This window comes from Empidonax traillii, unplaced genomic scaffold (genome assembly GCF_003031625.1).
Source record: "Empidonax traillii isolate 1590-97213 ecotype Southwest subspecies unplaced genomic scaffold, ASM303162v1 scaffold636:size371350, whole genome shotgun sequence".
NCBI lineage: Eukaryota > Metazoa > Chordata > Aves > Passeriformes > Tyrannidae > Empidonax > Empidonax traillii.
Window position 1 is genome coordinate 126,341 of NW_020955829.1, and position 20,544 is coordinate 146,884.

General features: G+C 37.1%; 1 protein-coding gene across 10 annotated transcripts in view; it reads right to left on the reverse strand.

The window, feature by feature from the left end:
* The window catches only part of RALGAPA1 (Ral GTPase activating protein catalytic alpha subunit 1), a 135,102-nt gene that overhangs the window by 41,082 nt on the left and 73,476 nt on the right, over positions 1 to 20,544 (reverse strand). For all 10 annotated transcript variants that reach the window (XR_003572914.1, XR_003572913.1, XM_027899068.1 and 7 more), the window contains 7 exons: positions 16,168 to 16,278; positions 15,143 to 15,211; positions 13,284 to 13,418; positions 12,386 to 12,569; positions 3,853 to 4,717; positions 2,352 to 2,423; positions 1,299 to 1,422 (listed from right to left, as the gene is read on the reverse strand). Coding sequence is in view for 8 of the 10 variants with exons in the window: in XM_027899068.1 (XP_027754869.1) it covers positions 1,299 to 1,422; positions 2,352 to 2,423; positions 3,853 to 4,717; positions 12,386 to 12,569; positions 13,284 to 13,418; positions 15,143 to 15,211; positions 16,168 to 16,278 (1,560 nt within the window). In the remaining 2 variants the exon portion in view is untranslated. The remainder of the gene's footprint in view (positions 1 to 1,298; positions 1,423 to 2,351; positions 2,424 to 3,852; positions 4,718 to 12,385; positions 12,570 to 13,283; positions 13,419 to 15,142; positions 15,212 to 16,167; positions 16,279 to 20,544) is intronic.

Consider the following 20,544-nt stretch of genomic DNA (forward strand, 5'->3'; position numbering starts at 1 on the left):
TTTAGAAATTTTCATTCTGCGAATATGAAAAAAAAAAAAATCTCAGGAAAGTAACTGATAATTTGTAAGTAAGTTTGTATGTCTTAGTTCTGTGGGGAATAGTCTGGCACTGAAATAAATGAGCATGCTGGTTTACTTTTAAAACAGTGACAACAGGAAGTTATATCACGGATATATACTTGTAATATATATAATATATATTTTTATATATATATATGAATACATTTAATCTTTGCCCACATGGGATATATTTGTTTTTCTGATACTAAAAGATCTAGAATTTAATGCTAAAATATTAAAATATTAGCTGTCTCATTATGGAATATCAATCCAAATTACCAAATCTTTAAACTATCTAATAATGCCTAAGAGAATTAAATCACCAAAGAAGGATATTTCAAGGTACTAATGTGCTTTTGTTTTCTCCCAAATGTGGGAAATAAACATCTATGTTCATGACAGTCAGCAGATTTCTACCAGTTTTCTTCTGTCCCTGTGTAAAAGTCAGAGTCATTATCCACACAGTTAATCTGGTAGTGCTCTTATATACCTAAGGAGTAAAGAAACATATACTCTTATATACCTAAGGGACAAAGAACAAACAAGACAAACACTCATGTGGACACTCCTGATGAGCACAAGTTACAAGAGGAACAAAAAACCTGCAGCTTCTTACGGAGCCAGCCAGGAGCAAAAGCCATTACTGTATTCCCTGCAACAGTGCCAAATAGAATTTTACAGTGGTAATTAAACCTGTATGGTCTGAAAGAAAGGATGCAAAAAAGGAAATCCTTGTAACAGTATCAAACAAGTGACTAAAGAGCTGCAGGTCCACACAGATGATGGGATATATCACATTATTTCTGACTGCTGGAAGAGAAGTAGGGTGGAGTGCGTGAACTGATACATGCCTCCAGGCATGCAGGAAGGAGGGAGTATGTGAAAAGCTGCTTGTTTGTACTTTTTTGGAGTCCCAAAATTGAGTAAAGCTCAAACTTCAATGGACTTAACACTTTACAAGCTTACAGGGAAATCAAGATGCCTCCTAATCAGTCCCTGAAATTCAAGAATAGGACTGCTCATTAAAGAATGCCTGCACAAACTTTCTTAAATTTTAAGATCTTAAATAGCTAGTATTGCTAATGAAATTAGAACAGTAATTCTTCTCTACATTCCATTTTCAAACAAGTGTATTTCAGTACTTGTGAGTAATGCTGAAGAGCCAAAGACTCAATACATAAAGGGATTTGTAATTTTATCTGTAATCAAACCTAGGATAAAAACATTTTAAGGAATACCTCCCAGCCCAGACCAGCAACAAAATCCTCATAGGCTTGACTTCCCCCAGTATTCGTAAGAATGGAGTGTTTATCTTCCTGTCCCTCAGCAACATAAAACACTGCAATCTTGTGTGTCTCTCGGCTGTAAAACAGAGAATAGTCATTGCATAACAGTGCCTTTACTAATATGAAACCAAAATATTCAAACAATACAGACAGAGCATGGCTCTTAAAGCATAAAAAGTACATAGTGGACCTAAAGTGCAACTATATGGTTTCTTTTGGATACTCTATATTTTCATATATCCATTCTGTCTTTTCTAGAGACTAAAGACTCTCATCTTCCCTAGAGACTAAAGTTTTGCTGTAACTGAGCAGCATTTACCCCTTTCATCACTTCTAAGATGCAAGATGGTGCTGGCTCTACCAATTGTTAATGAAATAGCTGGACCTTTGAAGTGGGCAAATGCAACGCAGGCATTATCCACACTGCACTGTCCATCAACAGTGCCTTTGGAACGCTGTGGTAACTGCAGCTTATGCAACTGAATAAAGAATCTTTAAGCAAATAGCAATGTCTTCTGTGTGCAGCTTGCTGTTAGATATTGGAGCAACAGAAGGTAGTTTCTCACACTTCTAAAACCTCCACTGGATTCAATTTCAACTTCTAAAAAAATAACTCAGTTTTTAATTCTGTGCTCCAATTCCAACTAGAGTTCTTTGTTTTCAAATACCAGCAGTGTTAGAACATAGCTAAACAATTAACCAAAGCTTAAAATGTGGAGACTTTGATCTACCAAAGTTTTAAAACTATTCAATACTGTGCATATACAAATACTCATAAGTAACTTTGAAATTTGTTTATCTCATAGTATTCTACTTGCAGAATTTCACTCTACAAATAACACCAATGCAAATTCAATATAACACAAATAACAACAATACAGTGTAAAATACATTAATAATTCAAAAAATTATTAAAAAATACAGCTCAACTCTCACATCTATGCAATTAGAACCACTTGGATAAAGGCACACTTAAATAAGTAGGCAGTCATTAAAAGAATTTACCATTGTCTTGAATCCAAATTTCTCAGTTCTCGAAGTAACTTCTCATTTTTCTTCAGGAGATGAAAGCTCCTTCTACATAAGAGAAATTTGTAACTCTTTTATCATCTGTTCACCAATGGATACAGAACAGTACAAGAACATTTCCAGGTCCATTCAAGAACAGTCAACAAATGCTTTTGCCTTTTCAACAGTCCTTTCTTAAATATTTTAAAATTAAGATATCTTAAAAAAAAAATATACATGCAATTTTTCTTACTCCAGAAACTCTTCCATATTCTACATAAATCTTCAATATTATAGCTATGACTACAATCTTTACTTCTTTCCATTTTCTTTTGTCAGCCTATTGGATCCAACTGGGATCCATCTCTTCTCTACAGAGTAACAGACAGAACTCTCTCTGACACATATATAAGCTGCCACACTTTACTAGGCCATAATATATATGCTTAGTGACAGAAGACACTCCCATTAATCTACTGTTATAGGGAGTTAGTGCATTAAACACAGAGCTTTTGTTATTCTGAATTGCAGAAGAGGGCAGAGCATAACTCAGTAGTCACCCAGCCAGCTGCAACAATTTAAGAAAAAAACAAAGCAGTATGTTAGAGCAAGAAAGGCAGTTTTCATTTATTTTCAACTGGGCTTAAAATGTTTCCCACAAAACACAGTGGAATGAGCCTAACAGCAGTACTGTTCAAAACCAGACCGCCTTGAGGAATTAAAGATCCAAATAAGAAGGCTTGTAACACCAAAGTTTTGTCCGATTCCAGTGATATCTCAGAGACGCAGATTATTTCTCTTTTACAGAATATCCATTTCCCTTCATAGTAAGAAAATATTTCAATAACTCTAATACGGAATTTGACAGCAATGGCAAAAGAAGACTTCATAAAGACCCATAAATTCCAAGATGTTAATATTTGTACATACCCACATATAAATGCAGACATGCACCTAACCACACCCACACAAAAATAATAATGTATACAGAGACATTATTTTTGTAACTGAACATGGCTTCTCTCCTGTTGTTCTAAACAATACCCAAACAATACCCAAGCATGGCCAATGTTGGAATACTTAGTAGTGAACACATCTTTCTCGTTAGCTAACACAAATGCAATGCTCTGAGGCTGCATGCAAGCATGCTCTTCACAGACAGAGCTGCAGGATACTGTCCAGCGACACAATAGCTGAGAACACGACACTTTCTGAGACTTATTCTGGCATAGAAAGGTAACGATTTTTGTAGGAACATGCATAGGAAGTAAAGAAAATACATCACTTCTTCAATTTGCCTTCAAATGCTGTCTCTCTAAATGACAGATTGAAATGCAGAAGAAAGCTGCCCTTTTGCCCATAGTAGCCTATCTGTTCTCTTCTTTTATTAGCTGGTCTGAGTATTTTTGGCTTAACAAACTCTATGATCAACTACTATTAAATGGCAAGAATAGCCCAATTACTTAAAAGAAAGTTCTTAATTTGTGAGTCTTTTTACCTTTTATCCCATGAATTCATTCCCAGTATACTCAGAAGTAATCTGCAGTAGTAAAATGCTGACTGGGACTTTTGTGAGGTTGGCTCATCCTGCTCCATAGCCCTCATATTTACATCATTGAAATGCTTTTCAACAAACTCTCTCTCCTCTGTGTGCTGTTTCAGAATTGCATTGATGACATTGTTCTCCTGTTTCTCTGAGATGCAGACTGGTTGGGGAGCAGGGATATTGAGTGAGACACCAGTTCTCTGTAGGCATTCAGGGCTTGTAACACCTAAATACTGCAGGAGTTCATCAAGGGCATCTTCTTCATCCCTAATTGTATCCCATGTTGGTACACTGTCTCTAAATTTCCTTTTTACTTGGAGTGTAATTCCATCCCTTGCAGATACATCCTCCACATGCTCAAAAGATGAAAGAGCATCTTCTGGTTTATCTTGCTGAGATAATGAAAGTGCAAAAGATGTTTGTTGTGAAGACCCACATAAAGATGATGGTCCATACAAAATGGCTGAATCCCATGAGTATTTGCCAGAGAGATCACGCACTATAATTCTAACATTTGAATTAGCAGATGCTAGTCCAGCAGACAGTCCTCCCCCAGGCATGTCATCTTCTGCTTGGATTTGTATGCAAGACACCAAGGAAGTATTGTTTAACACAAAAAATTGAAGATTTGGGTTCTCAAAAAGTTCAGGAGAAAGCTCAGGACTTTCACTGTATGGATTGTCATTGTTTTCACACACTTGACTGGTTAGCATAGCAGGACCTCCACTCATAGGATAGTGGCCTAAGTGGTTGACTAGATGTGTTATCACAGTACGAGCAGCAACAGAAATTAATCCTTGTTGCATATGAGTTTTCACTGTAAAAGAAAGAGCACAGGTTTTAAAAGAAAAATTCAGAAAACAAGGCTGAGATTTACTTATTTCTTTTGGTCTCCTCTTCATGAGTTTTAAACAGAGGATGAGCACTGCAACCTTAGGATACATCTAACTCAGTAACAGAAAACACATATTTCGATGAAGACTGGTCTTCTATATAAATATCATGAAAAATCATAAGATAGTTAAAGAAGCATCTTCATTATTTTACAGCCTACCATACCTCCTTGGCCATAGCTTTGTTATCAGCACTGTTCTTTTAAAATACACAACGTCTTATCTAGTGAAAATAAATCTTTAATTGCTGATGAAGTAGAAATCATAACTGTGTTGCAAGGTGTCCATTCCAACTGCAGCGTATTTTTATATTTTTACACATCATTACATTGAGAAATACAAAGGAACATGGATGCACAAAAGGTCTAATCCATCTTAATTTCCCTGGGGAGCATGTAGCTGTAGTTAGCTCGAGAATAATACTGGATGATTTTAGAGTACAAAAGCAAAGACCAAGTTGTCTATATTGAACAGAATTTAACATTAGCAAAATTTTCAAAAAGCAAGTCTCATGCCACAACTGCATTTTAAGAAGTTTCAGACTAGAAAACCTTGCAAGGGAGAAAGACAAATTAATTTTGCCCATCTTATGTGAAATTCATCCTGCAAAATGCACTGGTATTTCAATACCAGTTTTTCCCACTGCCTTCTTTGTTGCATATATTCCACTTGCATGTTATGCCATCTAAATTCACAAAAAGAATTTCTTAATGTTTATATCACATCCTGCTAGCCCAGTACAATATTGTTATTGAATTATTTTTATCAAATGCACCCTACATTACCCATGATGTACAGAGCCAGTCAAAGTGACACTGTCAGACAGACAACCCTCATCTGGTTCAGGGGACCCACTGAAGAACCCAGACATAAAAATATTACACTGTAGGAGAACACAGGTAGAAGAGGGAACAAGATCAGTATGGCAAAGTACGTGTTTCTGTAGCCTCCATCTTGTAACTGGGCTTGGATGCCCTAAATTTGGGATTTACAACGTGAAGATAAAACAAGTTGTGTTCCTCAGGATTACATCCTGTGTTTAAACTACTCTAAACATTGAAAACTGCTGCAAACACTTCCCATCTTTATCACTAAAAGTCCATCAAACCAGAACGTTCTGAATGATGTAACTTTTTCACTCAGTTTTTACTGAGAAAATGTAACCTCTTTGATGTGTAAGTAAAGTATAATTAACTCACCTCCCTCTATATGGAACAACACCTAATGTTTAATAAACAAATTTATTTTTGCAGTATAAGATGTTTTAATTGGTTTAATCGTAAAAATTAGGGTAAATTTGAATTGCATACTGACTGCCATTACAGATCTTCAGTTTCTGAAGATAGATGCATTCTGCATCTGCAAAAATAAAGCGTTAGTATATATTTGCCTTTTTTTTTTTTCCCACAAGGCTTGGGTACAGCATGTAAGAGATGTCTGGGATTCTGGTTCTTCTCTACCTTTAGGAAGCCCTAGATCTGAACAGCAAAAAGGAAAACATTTCATCCAGTTAATAGTTGTAAAAATCAACATAATATTTACACAATTCAAAAACTCATATCTACTAAAATATTTTAATAAATGAAGGCCTTGAAAATTACTTTAAACAAATTAGATATTTCATTTTTATTATCTATAGCCTTCTTGATGTTTAAAATTTACGAACACAAAAATATTCAGTGATGCTGAATTAAATGTCCAGATATTGAAAGCATACAAGGAAATTAAGTTATAGTGCCATCTGCTGAAATATAAGAAGGAACTGGAAGCAAGTTTTACATAAGACAAAGAGCAAGTAAGTTGGCTGCTTGAAGAAAAATGTTCAGCACAGTATTTACTAGTGCCTGGACAGTGCAGAGGCTTGCCCATCTCTATCAGAATATTTATGCCAAGAATTTAGCATTTGGCACTGCACAGATAAGTAAAGTAATACTTTTCTCAGTTTCCTAGGAGTAAACGCACGTAAGCTTTCCAGATATTACCTGCAGTCCCACACTATGTAGGTTAAATGCCTCCTGTTAAGTCCTGCTGAGAAACCTGAAGAAATATGAGGGACCTTTCAGCATATGTTGTTACTATTACTGCTGTGGGCCAAACCCTAAAAATCTCAAACCTGACCGTGGTTGTTTAGTGCCTGTGTGCTTGACCTGACTCCCTTGGGAGCCTAAGGAACATACGGAAAAGGAAGGTGATAGAGTGATATAAAGAGTGGAACAATGAATTTAAGTTCAGAAGGTCCATCCTCAGTTCTAACACAGCCTTTTTCTGATAACTTTGGCCTTGAATTAAAGTCATAAATCTGTCATTGCCTCTTTTATAAAATGAGAACAGTACTTCTGAGACTTCTCTCAGAATACAGTACTGTTGATATAAAAATGACATAGAAAACTTAAATTAGAAGTATTAAGCATATTGAAAAGTAAATTGTAAGATGCAACCTGTTACCTTGAAATAAAATAAAGAAAATTAGGCAATTTTGAAACATTTTTGATACACATCAAATCAGATTTTGCTGATGGTTTCCCTTAGGAATTAAAAAAAAAACAAAAACAAAACCAACAAGCTCCAAGCCCAGTAATGCTTTTTGAAAAACAGAGAATTTTAAGTTAAATTTATTCCTAGAAGCACATGTCCTCAATCAGGAACAACTGGACATTCAACATATTAAAACTGTTAAAATGAATATCTCAACCATGCTCTGGAGGGCAGGTCAAAATATGCAATATGCAAGCCATCACAGCTTTACCACAAATTCTAAAAACTAAGTCACATTGTTACACGTTAAGGCAGTCTTTGCTCGCTGCTTTGTTGACCTGTCTTCCTGAGTAAACACATCACTACTCTCTTTACAATGCTACTGCCTCGGGCTTGGGCAGTGTAATTTATATGTGTACATGATCACTTGGTAATTTACTAGATGTATGTTATATTGTCTATTTTTCTCAGTCCCTGAAATTACTTTTTGTGCAAGGGCTGAAGGTCCATCACCACTAATTTGTATTTGTGGCACGACTGAAGGATACCTGAATTTCCTTAAGATGTGTTGTTAACTCTTTAATTCAGCTTTGGCTGAACTGTTTAGAAACGACTACGGTTATGCAGTAGAAGGAAAAAGTAATGACCAAGGATGGAATTTAGCTCTCCTCATCCTTTTAGCCATCCAAAGAATGATGCACCTGTACAGACTGATTCACCTTAAACTGGAGCAATGGGATGAATCACACTCTGAAGACTCTTCTTTTTTCTTTATTTAGAGGGAGCCTGAGAGTATTCCACTTAGCTTAGTTACCTGTATTTTACATTAGTCTAAGTAAGTCTCATTTCTTCCTAATTTTAAACTTCAGCTATATAGATATGTGATTAGAGAGGACCCATCTCTAGAATAGCATCCACAAAACTCAAACTGTGCTAATCTGGATGCACTATGCATAAAGTATGTTTTTTAAGTGTGCTTTCCGTCTCCTTTCAGTAAAAAGGCAAACAGCAAGGACTTAAAAGAAAAGTATTTTCTATTTCTTAAATAAAGAGAGACTTAACATCATGTGGGGAAAATCTTTTCATTAGAAATACACTAGAAAAACATAGAAATACATAGAAAAACATTAGGAAAAAAGATCAGTCTATGTAAAAGAGTTTAAAATATGTCTGAAGAAATATGAGTAATAGGGGGAAAAGTCAATCAATAACTGATAGACGACTGTGTCTACGTAATGTTACTACTATTTTCCAGTCACAACTATCTCTAACAGATTTGAAATCTGTGAAGAACAAGTTTCAAAATGGTTTTGCCTGTAATTGCATAAAAATTCTCACATATGTTTATGGTCCTGAAATGAAAAGTAAAAGTTCAGAAGTGGGTTAACAGATCATGGCACTATGCAGTCCATGTTAGCTTATGAATAAGGTGCAGTTAATTAATGCAGTGGGTTTGCGTGGCAAGGTTTGGTAGTGGTTTGGCTACAAGGGTGACTTCTCTATCTGATGAAGCCAATGCCAGCCAGCTCCACGTTGGACCTGCTGCTTTCCAAGCCAAAACAATCACCAATGGTAGTAATGCCTCTGAAATAACATAGTTAAGAAGGTAAAAAGGTTATTGGGCAGTAGCAAATTTCAGCCAGAGAAAAGCAGAGTGAGAATATGTGAGAGAAACAACTCTACAGACACTGAGGTCAGTGAAGACGAAGGAGGAGGAGGAGAAGGTGCTCCAGCCACTGGAGCAGAGATTCCCCTGCAGCCCACGGTATAGATTATGGTGAAGCAGGATGTGCCCCTGCAGCCCATGGGAGTTCACAGTGGAACAGATACCCATATGCAGCCCACCTTGGACTCCACGTTGGAGTAGATGGATGCCCAAAGGAGGCTGTGACCCTGTGGAAAGCCCACACTGAAGCAGATTCCTGGCAGGAATGGTGGTGCTTTGTAGCAAGAAGACCATGCTGGAGCAGGACTTTGCTGGCAGGACTTGTGACCCAGTGGGGGACCTATGCTGGAGCAGCCTGTGCCTGAAGGACTAAACCACATGGAAAGGACCCACGCTGGAGCAGTTCATGAAGAACTGCAGCCTGTGGAAATGACTCATGTTGAAGAAGTTCATGGAGGATTGTCTCCTGTGTGAGGAATCCCATGCTAGAGCAGGGGAAGAGTATGAGGAGTTCTTCCCCTGTGGAGGCAGGAGTGGCAAAGGCAACATGTGATGAACTGACTGCAGGACCCCAGAACCCATCCCCCCTGCACCATGGTAAGGAGGAGGCAGAGATTCATGATAAAGTTAGGCCCTGGAAGGAGGGAGGGGTAAGCGTAAGGTGTTATAAGATTTGGCTTTATTTCTCATTATCCTATCCTGATTTGCTTGTTAAAAAATTCAATTAATTTCCACAAGTCGAACCTGTTTTGCCTGTGACGGTAATTGGTGAGTGGTCTCTCCCCATCTTTATCTTGACCCATGAGCCTTTCATTATATTTTCTTTCCCCTCTTCTGGGGGGAGTAATGGAGCAGCTCTGGTGGGAAGCTGGCATCCAGCCAGGGTCAAACCACACAGACAGCAATTGTATGCCTGTACTGTAGCTAGAGTACGTTGTTGTTGACACTAGCTAGAGGAACAGTTCATCAGCTTTCATGTAAACAAGGCCAGTGATTCCTTAGATGTATGAAAGCACCACAGACTTGCTGTCTGCAAGTTCTGATGATGCAGTAGAAGCTTCCTAATGATGTCTTTACTGCCAGCTGCTAAAAGTTCATTCTGGTCTAAATACAACAGTTTAATATGCTTAACACCTAACTGCAAAGTTATTATTTGTGTATCTTATACTGAAATCTACCACTTTACCTGAAGCCTACAGAAAGGAGAACAATTTCACAGATAATCTTAGGTACAAGAGATTCCTTGTGAGAGATAGAACTTGCAAGTTACTGAAAAAAAGAGGTCAATAGTCATCTTCTTTCTCCACATTGCCTGTTTCCAGACTTAAGTAATCTTTGCCCTGTTGTTTATTGCATGGCTTGCTCCAGCCTCTCAATAGAACCTGCCCCCACTACAAAGTCACTGTAAGTCCCATATCTTCATGGTCTCATACCTCATCATGCTGTGGATAAGTGTCCACAAAACCTGTGATGGATCTGACCTTGAACAATGGGAGGCATAACAGGATACATTGATTTCATCCATTAAAGCACCCTGTCTTTAAAATTCTGGCATATCGGCACTTTCAGTTTTACTTGTGACCTAAGAGTCTAGCAATTCCCACCTTGCCTTTGTAGAACTTCCCTGATTTCCCTACAACTGCTGCCCTGCCCATTTTCATTTCTTAGAAAAAGGGTACTATACTCCTTTACTAAAAGAGGCTGACCCATTGGCATACTGCTCTGCCAATAGCTTGTACTAATTGACCCTCTGTCTTGACTGAGTCCCAGACCGGTTGTTATCCACTAGTTTTACTCCTCTCACTCCTCTAACAATGCCAGGGAGAACAGATGCCGTGCCATCGGTCAAGCATTGTCAGTTTAATTCTCTGCCTGGCAATGGGTACTAGAAGTGCCAAGGTTGCAGGACCAGGGTTGCATTATAATACTGTAGTCTGCCAATTAAGTTTCACAGTCTGATTTATAATTCCAGAGCCCTGAAACTTAATTTATCTGGAGACATAAAAGGAGCATCTGAGATTACATTTATTAAGAAATTTAACAAGAAATCATAAAAGAACAGATCACGGTCGGAAATGCAAAATGAAGATATCGATGCTAAGGCTTTGTGCAACTGTATCCATTTAAAGAGAAAGCTATTCAGGGTTGTCTTTTCAGATTGCCAGATTAAAAAAGGCACACAGCATTTGCTGCTAACCCATAATTACAGATTATTACAGAATACAAAAGATGCCAGGCATAAAAAGCTACTACAATTCACTACACTGTAATAGAACATGCAGTGGAAGTTAATTTTGGCAAATGCTTTAAATATTAGCTTTACATAATATGTATAGGTGAGACTGTAATTAGGACAGAATGAATACTTCGAAGCCTCTTTCATTCTGACCCAGTAGATGATTACGTTTTACTAATAAGACCACAGCCATTTGACGAAAAGCCAACTATATTACCTTGCTTCATTCTTCAGTAAATTTAATAATTACAGCTCCTCCTGCCAATAGTTCTCAAATCAGACTTGTTCAATCCAATACTGAGCTTATTAGGGGACAACCCTATGTTTAGAATTCTTTGGCCAAAAAAGTACTTGAGGATGATGAAGCATGCCTTAGACAAGGGCACAATGATTAGCCATTTTCTCTACATAAAAAACAGCACGTAGTCACTGCAGACCACAAAATCACCTGCTGTTAGCACACAGCTGCTACAAAGAGCTGCTGCATTTATCTGGTTCTTAATACCCTTAAGGAAGCCTAAAAGGAACAACTTAATACAGAGAGAGAATAGCACTACACAGAGTTTCTCATATCTTAATCTCATCTTTTTCAATTTTCTTCCCAATGTAGCCATTTGGTATTTACTAGATACACTGCATAATATATGGTACTCCTCTGTAGCATAGTTTCTGTATTTTTTTTTTTTTGAGTTCTGAGGAAATGTTAATTTCCAGGTCTCCTAAGGTTCTAAGCAAATGAGAGAATATTTCTCTCTTTTTAGACAACTCTGTGATTTTAGCCTGTGCAAACAAATTGACAACAAATTATGATAGGCTACAAAAATTCACAGAAAGCATTCAATATTACAAATTCAGATAGTAAAAAGAATCCAAAATATTCTTAGAAAAAGAAGCAAAATTAAGAAAAAAACAAATTAATTTACTGACACTAAGATGCAATGTTACATTTATCCATGTTGCAGTACTTAACACTTTTTGCTGATAAACAGAGCATGGAAGAATCCATATCATATCGACCTTAGTGTTGTTTAAAACATACTTATTTGAGTTAATCGAACAGCAATTGCTCAAAATGACTTTTGCTCTTTCCATACTAATGGTTCCTATCAGGTGTCTAAATATAGCTGAAAACATATGCTTTAGACCAACGCTTCAAGATGGGAAACCAAGATAAAATCTTTTTGAAAGAAAATGTATTTAGGCAATTTGACAAACCTTCAGTGACTGGCTGAAGTTTAGAAGATCTCTCAGAGTCTGGTGAATGCAGTGGTTCTGGTTCCTTTAAGCTTTCTAAATGCATAAAAGGATCGTAATCCATACATGCCAGATCAGAAAGGCTAAGAGGAAAATATTTAGGGTTGCTAAAACACTGAGATCCATAGACACACCCATGCAGAACCTAGAACAAAACCAGAATTTCATTACATTACCTACTGAAATTTCTACTTGATAGTTTTATAAGAAATTGAGTTTATTTTTATTTGCATTTTTTAAACTGATTTGTTAGAACCAGGTAGAGAAAACCAAATGTTGGAAAATTTTAGATGCTGGTCTGCAAAGAAAATTATTAAAACAGTGTCTCTACCAAAGTGGAATTTAACAATAAAGAAACAAAACTTACAACAAATCACTAAGCTACCTTTATTTTTAGATCTCCTATCTTCTTTAATTACATATGCTAGGTCTAAGCTGCTAGAGCTTTTAATCCCCTTCCCTTCGAAAAAGCAAAAAACACCTATCTTTCTTCTGTATTCCTAAAGACAGTAATAATAACTTAGTGCTTTTTGCTTTGCTGATTGCTAACTTAAATTTCTTGGTATATAAGTTCCATCCTTTTGTCTTATGTATAGCTAGTCTTCTACAATACAAGCATATGCAATCAACATGACATAAAAAAAAAAAAAGTCTTGGTTAAACATCCAAAATGTAAAACAAAACAAGCAATTCCAAATATACCTAAGGTCAAGCTGTTAAAATGGAATGTTCAAGAACTAAGCCAGCACTTCACATTTCAGCAGTAGAACAGCAGTCAGCTCACAGAAAACTTCTGATTTCATTTCAGTGAAAACTGACACTACCTCCATAGGTAGAAAGCGAGTAAAGAAACATGTACCTTATATATACAGTTAAGAACGGATCTTTCGGTCTTATCATTTTCTGCTCCTGTAGCATGAAGAGGCTGCAGCAAAGTCTTTAATGGCAAGGCCATTATCCAATCCAATAAGCACAGAAGTAAGGAAACCACCAACTGGAACAAACACTTTCAATTACAAACCAATTAAACCAGCACCTGTTACCTCATATTTATCACTTTATATCTCAGTTCTGCTTTCTTTTTTCAAGTCAGTAGAATCAACCTTCTGCAGTAATGTTAGGTTACACTTGTTTAACCACTGTATGTTCAAAACCTATGGCATCAGTAAAAACTTTGGCTACTGAGGTATTTAACAAAGACCACCCATTCAACAGTTTCTCATCGTGGTAAGACTGTAAACAGATAGGTTAGACAATACTCTTGGTTTTCAAAATTCATTAGTAGGGTGCTATTTTTAAATTGAGAGATAACACAGGCCCAAATTAAGGCTGATGCACCATTGTGCATATAAATTTCACTGTAAAGTGAATCACAGATTACACAAAACGGAACTAATTCATCTGCATTTAGTACTTAATAAATAACACAGAATTTTCTTCACAACATATCAGTAACGTTATGCAGCACCAAGTATCATCTGAAACAAATTCAACTAACTTGAGTAAACTACTCAATTAGCAAAAGAATCAACTCCCTCTCAGGGATGCTCTTTAAGACTGTAGAACAGAATTAGATTGACACATATCCCCACCAAATTATTAATAACTTACTGACATCAAATAATTATTTTTAATTTTTAAAACTTAGCTGTGGAAGAGAAAACAACTCAGATAAATAGCTGCAAGATTCTCTAAAATATTTAACAAGTTAAATAGAAATCTTTCAAAGAAAATCCACTTATTTACTAAAAAATGACACAAACATAACACTCATTTCACATGATGCATTACAAGTTTGCTTCTCAGAAACACTTACTGATGAAGGGCTGAGTCTTTTTATATTCAATCAATTTTTAAGAAACCCATTAGGACTACATTTGTCAAAATAGGTATGACAATTTTTTATATGGTATTTGACGTACAATGATCACCATTAGTTTACGCGGAAACTCTGTCAGTTATGAGAAGCATCCTTCAGCAGAAAAGTGGCAGCTTGGCATATGACTGTAGTCTACAACAGCCCCTGACTTCTTGCGAACAGACATAAGAGGTGAAACAGAGCTCTGGAGGCCAAAAGGAGCAACAGATGAACTCCAGCTCCTGTGGGAATGGTAGCCCAGAATGACGGAGCTGTCATTTAAATGACCATTAAGTCCCACAGCCTCAGAGCAAAGTCAAATAATTCAGAAGAGACACAGCTTTCAGGAGGCAGAAAGTACTAATGTGAGTGACAGGTAAAGAAAGATCTCAGCTTGGGGGCTCAGGTGCATTGAAAGCACAAACAGCAATCATTTTGAAGGATGATGATAATCAAATTCATCTGAATATTACAGGCTTTCTTAAGAATGTACATACTACGGAAACACCAAAAAATTATAAACTTATAAATGTTTTGCAATGTACTTTCTAAAAGTTGATAATATATTTTCCCTATAAGACAAGTTTTACCATTAATTTGCTTTTAAGTTCACTGAGAGTAAGGAAAAAGAAGACTTTCTAATTACTGAAAAAAATCAACCTTGATTAATTTTAAATGCATATTTTCCCGCCAAGAATTCACTTGGATCAACAATATTGCTGCAATTCTGGAAAGACTATACTGTATTATATGTAAAAGACCTAGTCTCTGACTTAAAATAGCTTAAATTTTGAAACAAAGTTTTGTCATGCACCTTTGTAATTAAATTGACATATTAAGAAGAAATGAAAAATACTCACCCTCTTGTCCTGCTCATAAGAGGAAGCTTCCGTACTGGGTAGCAGATGTGTAATAGTTGCTATCAGAATCTGGGGAAACATACATATTTCTTTTAAAATATAACCTAAATATTAAGGTTTAAAATAATTTTTTAAGCAGGTAAATGTGACATGATACCAGATTCATAGTTAAATTCTATTAAAGTTATTTTGAGACAAATTACAGTATTTGCCAATTTTTTCAAATAAAAAAACTTTTAATTGAGTTTTGCAGAAGATATCAAAGGAATATGTTTTGCTTGACTGACATCAATGCATTAAGGACAATGAAATTACATGGCTACCCCAAATATTCAGACAGGAAGAGAACTTGATTCCACACACCTGTAGGGCACACAATCTGATGCTGGTTTGTATATGGGGCTATCTGTGTTCCATTATTTCTTAGACCTACTAGAATTCGTATACACCCTGTTTTCACTTGATCAAAAACATGACTGCAGAGGATCAGAAGTGCTTCCTGTACTTCTTAAGAAGCTTTCACATGATTCCCTTTCCAGTTACCTGGGAGACCTCTGTCTTTTCTCCGCAATTTGGAGTCGCAGAGGCCATAATCTGTTTCCTTGTTATGGGAAGTATATACAAAATAATTATTTTTGCTTTAAACTGAAACTCTTTAACGGATATGAAGAATATCATTCCAGATCCTTATTTTAAGTAATCACTTTCTCATTAAACTTAAATAAACATATTTGAAGATATTTAATATTAAAAAGCCTTGGACTTTATTGACAACATTCTCATGTAATTTTTTTCTCTGAGAAAAACCAGGCATGATACAGGTACATTACACGTCCATATCAGAGTCAGGAAGTAAGTATGCTGCAAATCCCTACTGCTAGTGTTAAGTAAGATTATGGTTATACTAATTCAGTATTTTGTGAAATGCAATTGTCAATATTCTGTTATTTTAATTTCAGGGAAATATATTTTTCACTGTTTCCTTTAAAATAATGGAAAATTTCAAGTTTACAAAAATTACTTACTTGAATAATCCGTAAAGGTGAATCAGCTTGATATAGTTGAAGTCTATGTACATAATGTATCAGCATGTTCAGCATACTGCAGGCAACTTGGGCTACTGTTTTATTTGGAAACTAGAAAAAAGAACATAGCACAGCAATGAGATGAAATGATTTCATGTAAGAGTACATTAGGTGGTAGGGTGGTCACAAATGTCAGTGATAATTTTACATGTATAGATGCTTAAGTACCTATTTACCAGAGGAACAGAGTTAAATTTTAGAAAACTTAAAAGGAATTATTTACTCATAAACAAATGTTAACAGCTAACATAAAAGGTTTGGGGCAGACAACCAGTGAGTTGCATACAATGAGGAAAAGGGGAGAGGAGTCTCCTAACTAACTTCAGACTGGTTAGTACATTATGATGAAGCCAGGAAGAAAGAATTCGTTTCTTGTTAACTTAATGATTTTTAATATTCATGAATCACTGCAAAAAACCCCAAAGATTCAATTCTGAAATCAGAGGTCTTTGCAGAGAACCAAAGCAAGTGAAGAGCCATGTACCCAAACCGTAGCCTATTGTACTGAACATGAGACTAACTTTTCTGCTGTTTGCTAGCAACTGCTGTTTCCAGTGCCTGTTTGAATGGAAATGAATGCACCTTGGCTTCTGTGCTTAACTATGCTTTTCTCTGTTATCATTTAAAGGCAGGAGAATGTTGCTGCACTGGAGCCCACCTTCCAAAGTTACTGTGCTGGTCAAGGCAGAAGGGAATGCATTTGTACAATTAATTCCCAGCCTTAGGAGGAGATGTACACTCTGTTCTATACTCTTAAGTGGGAAAACAACGAGATTAAAAGATAGGGACAAGACATGTAATTGAGGTTTCTACCTTCATTGCACTTGCTTTAAAACGTTAAGCTGAGCAGCAAATGACATGGACAAAGGTAATTTTATAAGTAAATTCCTGTATTATTAAAAAAGTAGTTTACTTGTTTTCATTTCACTTTATTCAGCAGTGAAGCTGTCACTAGTATGTGCTGCAAGGTGGCTGTCTACCTCAGAAAGGCGCAATTATGCTGCAAAAATACTTAGATTTAATTTCTTTGCTTTGTAGACTGTTTTCTTATTCAGCTCAGCTCCATTAACCCTTTAGGGAAGGATACATCTCACAAACCTTAAAAAGAAGTAAATCTTAAAGAAAGCTGAAATGCCTGGGCAACGAAGCCTGAGCAGAAAATTAAAGATTTCAGAATAAAAGTTCTGAATGGCAAGAAGTTAAAGGTGGACAATACACTGGAAGAAAACTCTGTTCTGGGTCAGCTTCTTATCAAAGCAGAGCCAGCCATTTTTGCATTTAAAAGAAATGGTACAAGCATAAAGAAAAGTATGGGGTACGAAGCTTTAATTAACATTTTTTTTGGTGGTATCTATGTAAGGATAAAAAAAGACTATGAATGGCTCTTGTAAGTCATCCACAGAGACAGAAACCAGAGTACACAATGGGTAGTTAATTCTTGTTCTGACTTTCCCTGTTTCTCTGTGGACGCAGTTTCATGTTATTGTCAGCTTTTAATTAAAAACACAATGAACACCTCACATCTGCAAGTCTTCCCATAGCTTATGACAAGTACACCATTTTTTTTTATCCCTCATGAGACAGCCTCTCTTTATGCTGTGAAAGTACTCTGTGAGACCACAGTAAGCAGGGTATAGATTCTAATGCTCAAGCTTGAGTGACAACCAGAAAAAAATTAAATAAAACTGAAAGCATAACAATTTGATTACAGAACTTGAGATCAAATCCAGATTGCTGAAAACACCCTTAAAAGCTTGCAGGAAAACACCGAAGTCACTGAGAAGACAAATGGGGTGGACAAATCGGAGTAGCTTAATACAGAGTATCCAGATGACTGAATGTAACAAAAAATTACCTGAGAAAGAGACCTGGAGACTTTTCAGAGTCATTGAATAATCAGCCATTCATTACGCAAAAACTGGAAACATTTATTTTTTTAATTTTTAAAGTTTTTTTTTTTTTTTTAAAAAAGCACATCAGGTTCTAAAATGTAGATGCATGAATGAATGATTTCTAAGGCTGGTTTACATAGCCTTTTCTCTGGTTGAAGAGAATTTTATTTTTTTAATTTAAGAATGGAACAAAAGCCAGTGGAGACATAAATTTCACATTGAGATGAAGGGTATAAAGTAATGAATATGAATAAATTTAAAATCTAATCTTGTGCATTCAAGTTTTCTTATTCATGGGAAGAGCGCTAGGTAGGAAGTTTTGATCAAGAATATGGGGATTGGCTGAAATAGATCAAACCCTTCATCTGCTTCAGAAAGCTGTCAGTATATCACACTTCAAAAGAATGTTGTCCTGGTTTCAGCTAGGATAGAGTTAATTTCTTCTCAGTAGGTGTTACAGTGCTATGTTTTTGATTCGGAATGAGAAGGATGTTGATAACACACTGCTGTTTTGGTTTTTGCCAAGTCCTGTTTATCCTAAGTCAAGGACTTTTTCTTTCTCCTGCTCTGCCAGTGAGGAGGCAGAGCAAAAGAAACTGGGAAGGGTGACCCAAACTGGCCAAATGGGTATTACACAGCATAAAACATCACGCCCAGTACATAAACTGGAGGGAGTTATCTGGAAGTGTGGCTTGTCCGGGTTCGGAAAGGGTGGTCTGGCATCAGTCAGTGGTCAGTGAGTATTTTTATTGTGTATCACTTAGGTTTTTTTCCTTTCCTGTTTTATCACCATTACTATTATTATCATAGAATTATAGAAGAAATTGGGTTGGAAAAACCCTCCGAGATCATTAAGTCCAACCCTTGATCCAATACCACTGTGGTTACTAGACCATGGCACCAAGTGCCACATCCAATCTCATCTCAAAAACCTCTAGGGACGGTGAATCCACCATCTCTAGGCAGCCCATTCCAGTGCCTGATTACTCTCTCTGTAAAAAACTTTTTCCTAATAGTCAACCTAAACCTCCCCTGGCACAGCTTAAGACCGTGCCCTCTTGTCCTACTGCTGGGAGAAGAGACTGACCCCCACCTGGATACAACCTCCTTTCAGGGAGTTGTAGAGTGATGAGGTCTCACCTGAGCCTGCTGGTCACACTGTTCTTGATGCAGGCCAGGATGCCACTGGCTTTCTTGGTCACCTGGGCACACTGCTGGCTCATGTCCAGCTTCCTGTCAATCCAAACTCCCAGATCCCTTTCTGCCTGGCTGCTCTCCAGCCACTCTGTGCCCAGCCTGTAGTGCTGCAGGGGGTTGTTGTGGCCAAAGTGCAGGACCCGGCACTTGGTCTTATTGAACTTCATCCCACTGGAGTCAGCCCATCTCTCCAGTCTGTCCAGGTCCCTCTGAAGAACCCTCCTGCCTTCCAGCAGATCAACATGCCCCCCAACTTGGTGTCATCTGCAGATTTGCTAATGGTACACTCCTCTCATCTAAATCATCGATAATGGTATCAAACAGGACTGGGCCCAGCACTGATCCCTGGGGGACACCACTGGTGACCGGCTGCCAGCTGGATGCAGCCCCGTTCACCAGCACTCTCTGGGCCTGGTCCTCCAGCCAGTTCTTAACCCAGCACAGAGTGTCCCTGTCCAAGCCATGGGCTGCCAGCTTTTTCAGGAGTATATTATGGGAGACTGTGTCAAAGGCTTTGCTGAAGTCCAGATAGACACATCCACAGCCTTTCCCTCATCTACCAGGCGGGTCACCTGGTCACAAAAGGAGATCAGGTTGGTCAGACAGGACCTTTTACCATTATATAAAATAATATATATAATTATATAAATATATATATATTAATATATATAATTACATAAATATATATTATAATAAATATAAAATAACACATAATATTATAAATTACTATATAGAGGGATCAGGAGCACAGATAATAATTTCCTCAATCCTTCCAGTAACAAGGAACAATATTGATAAGAATAGGCAGATCCATCAGGTCAATAAACGGCTCCAAGGTTGGTGTAATTGGAAAAAATTTTCATTTTTTGGACCCTGCAATGATCAGTTCAACACCTGGTCTACTGACACCTGATCAGATGCACCTTTCTCAGAGGGAAAAAAAAGAGCTCTTGCACAGGAGCTAGTAGGGCTTGTTGACAAAGCTTTAAAATAGCTTGGAAAGGGGAAGCAGACAAAACCAGGTTCGCCAGTGATGAGAGATGGGATGGTGTGCCAAAACTTGAGGAAACACGAACTAACAGGATCCCTCAATCTGCCTCATGAGGTGTTGGCTACAACGTACCACACCTGAAATGTTTCTACACCCCTGCACACAGTGTGAGGAACCAACAAGAGAAGCTCGAACTTTGGCCCAGTCCCTGAGATTTGACATCATTGGTCTAAGCGA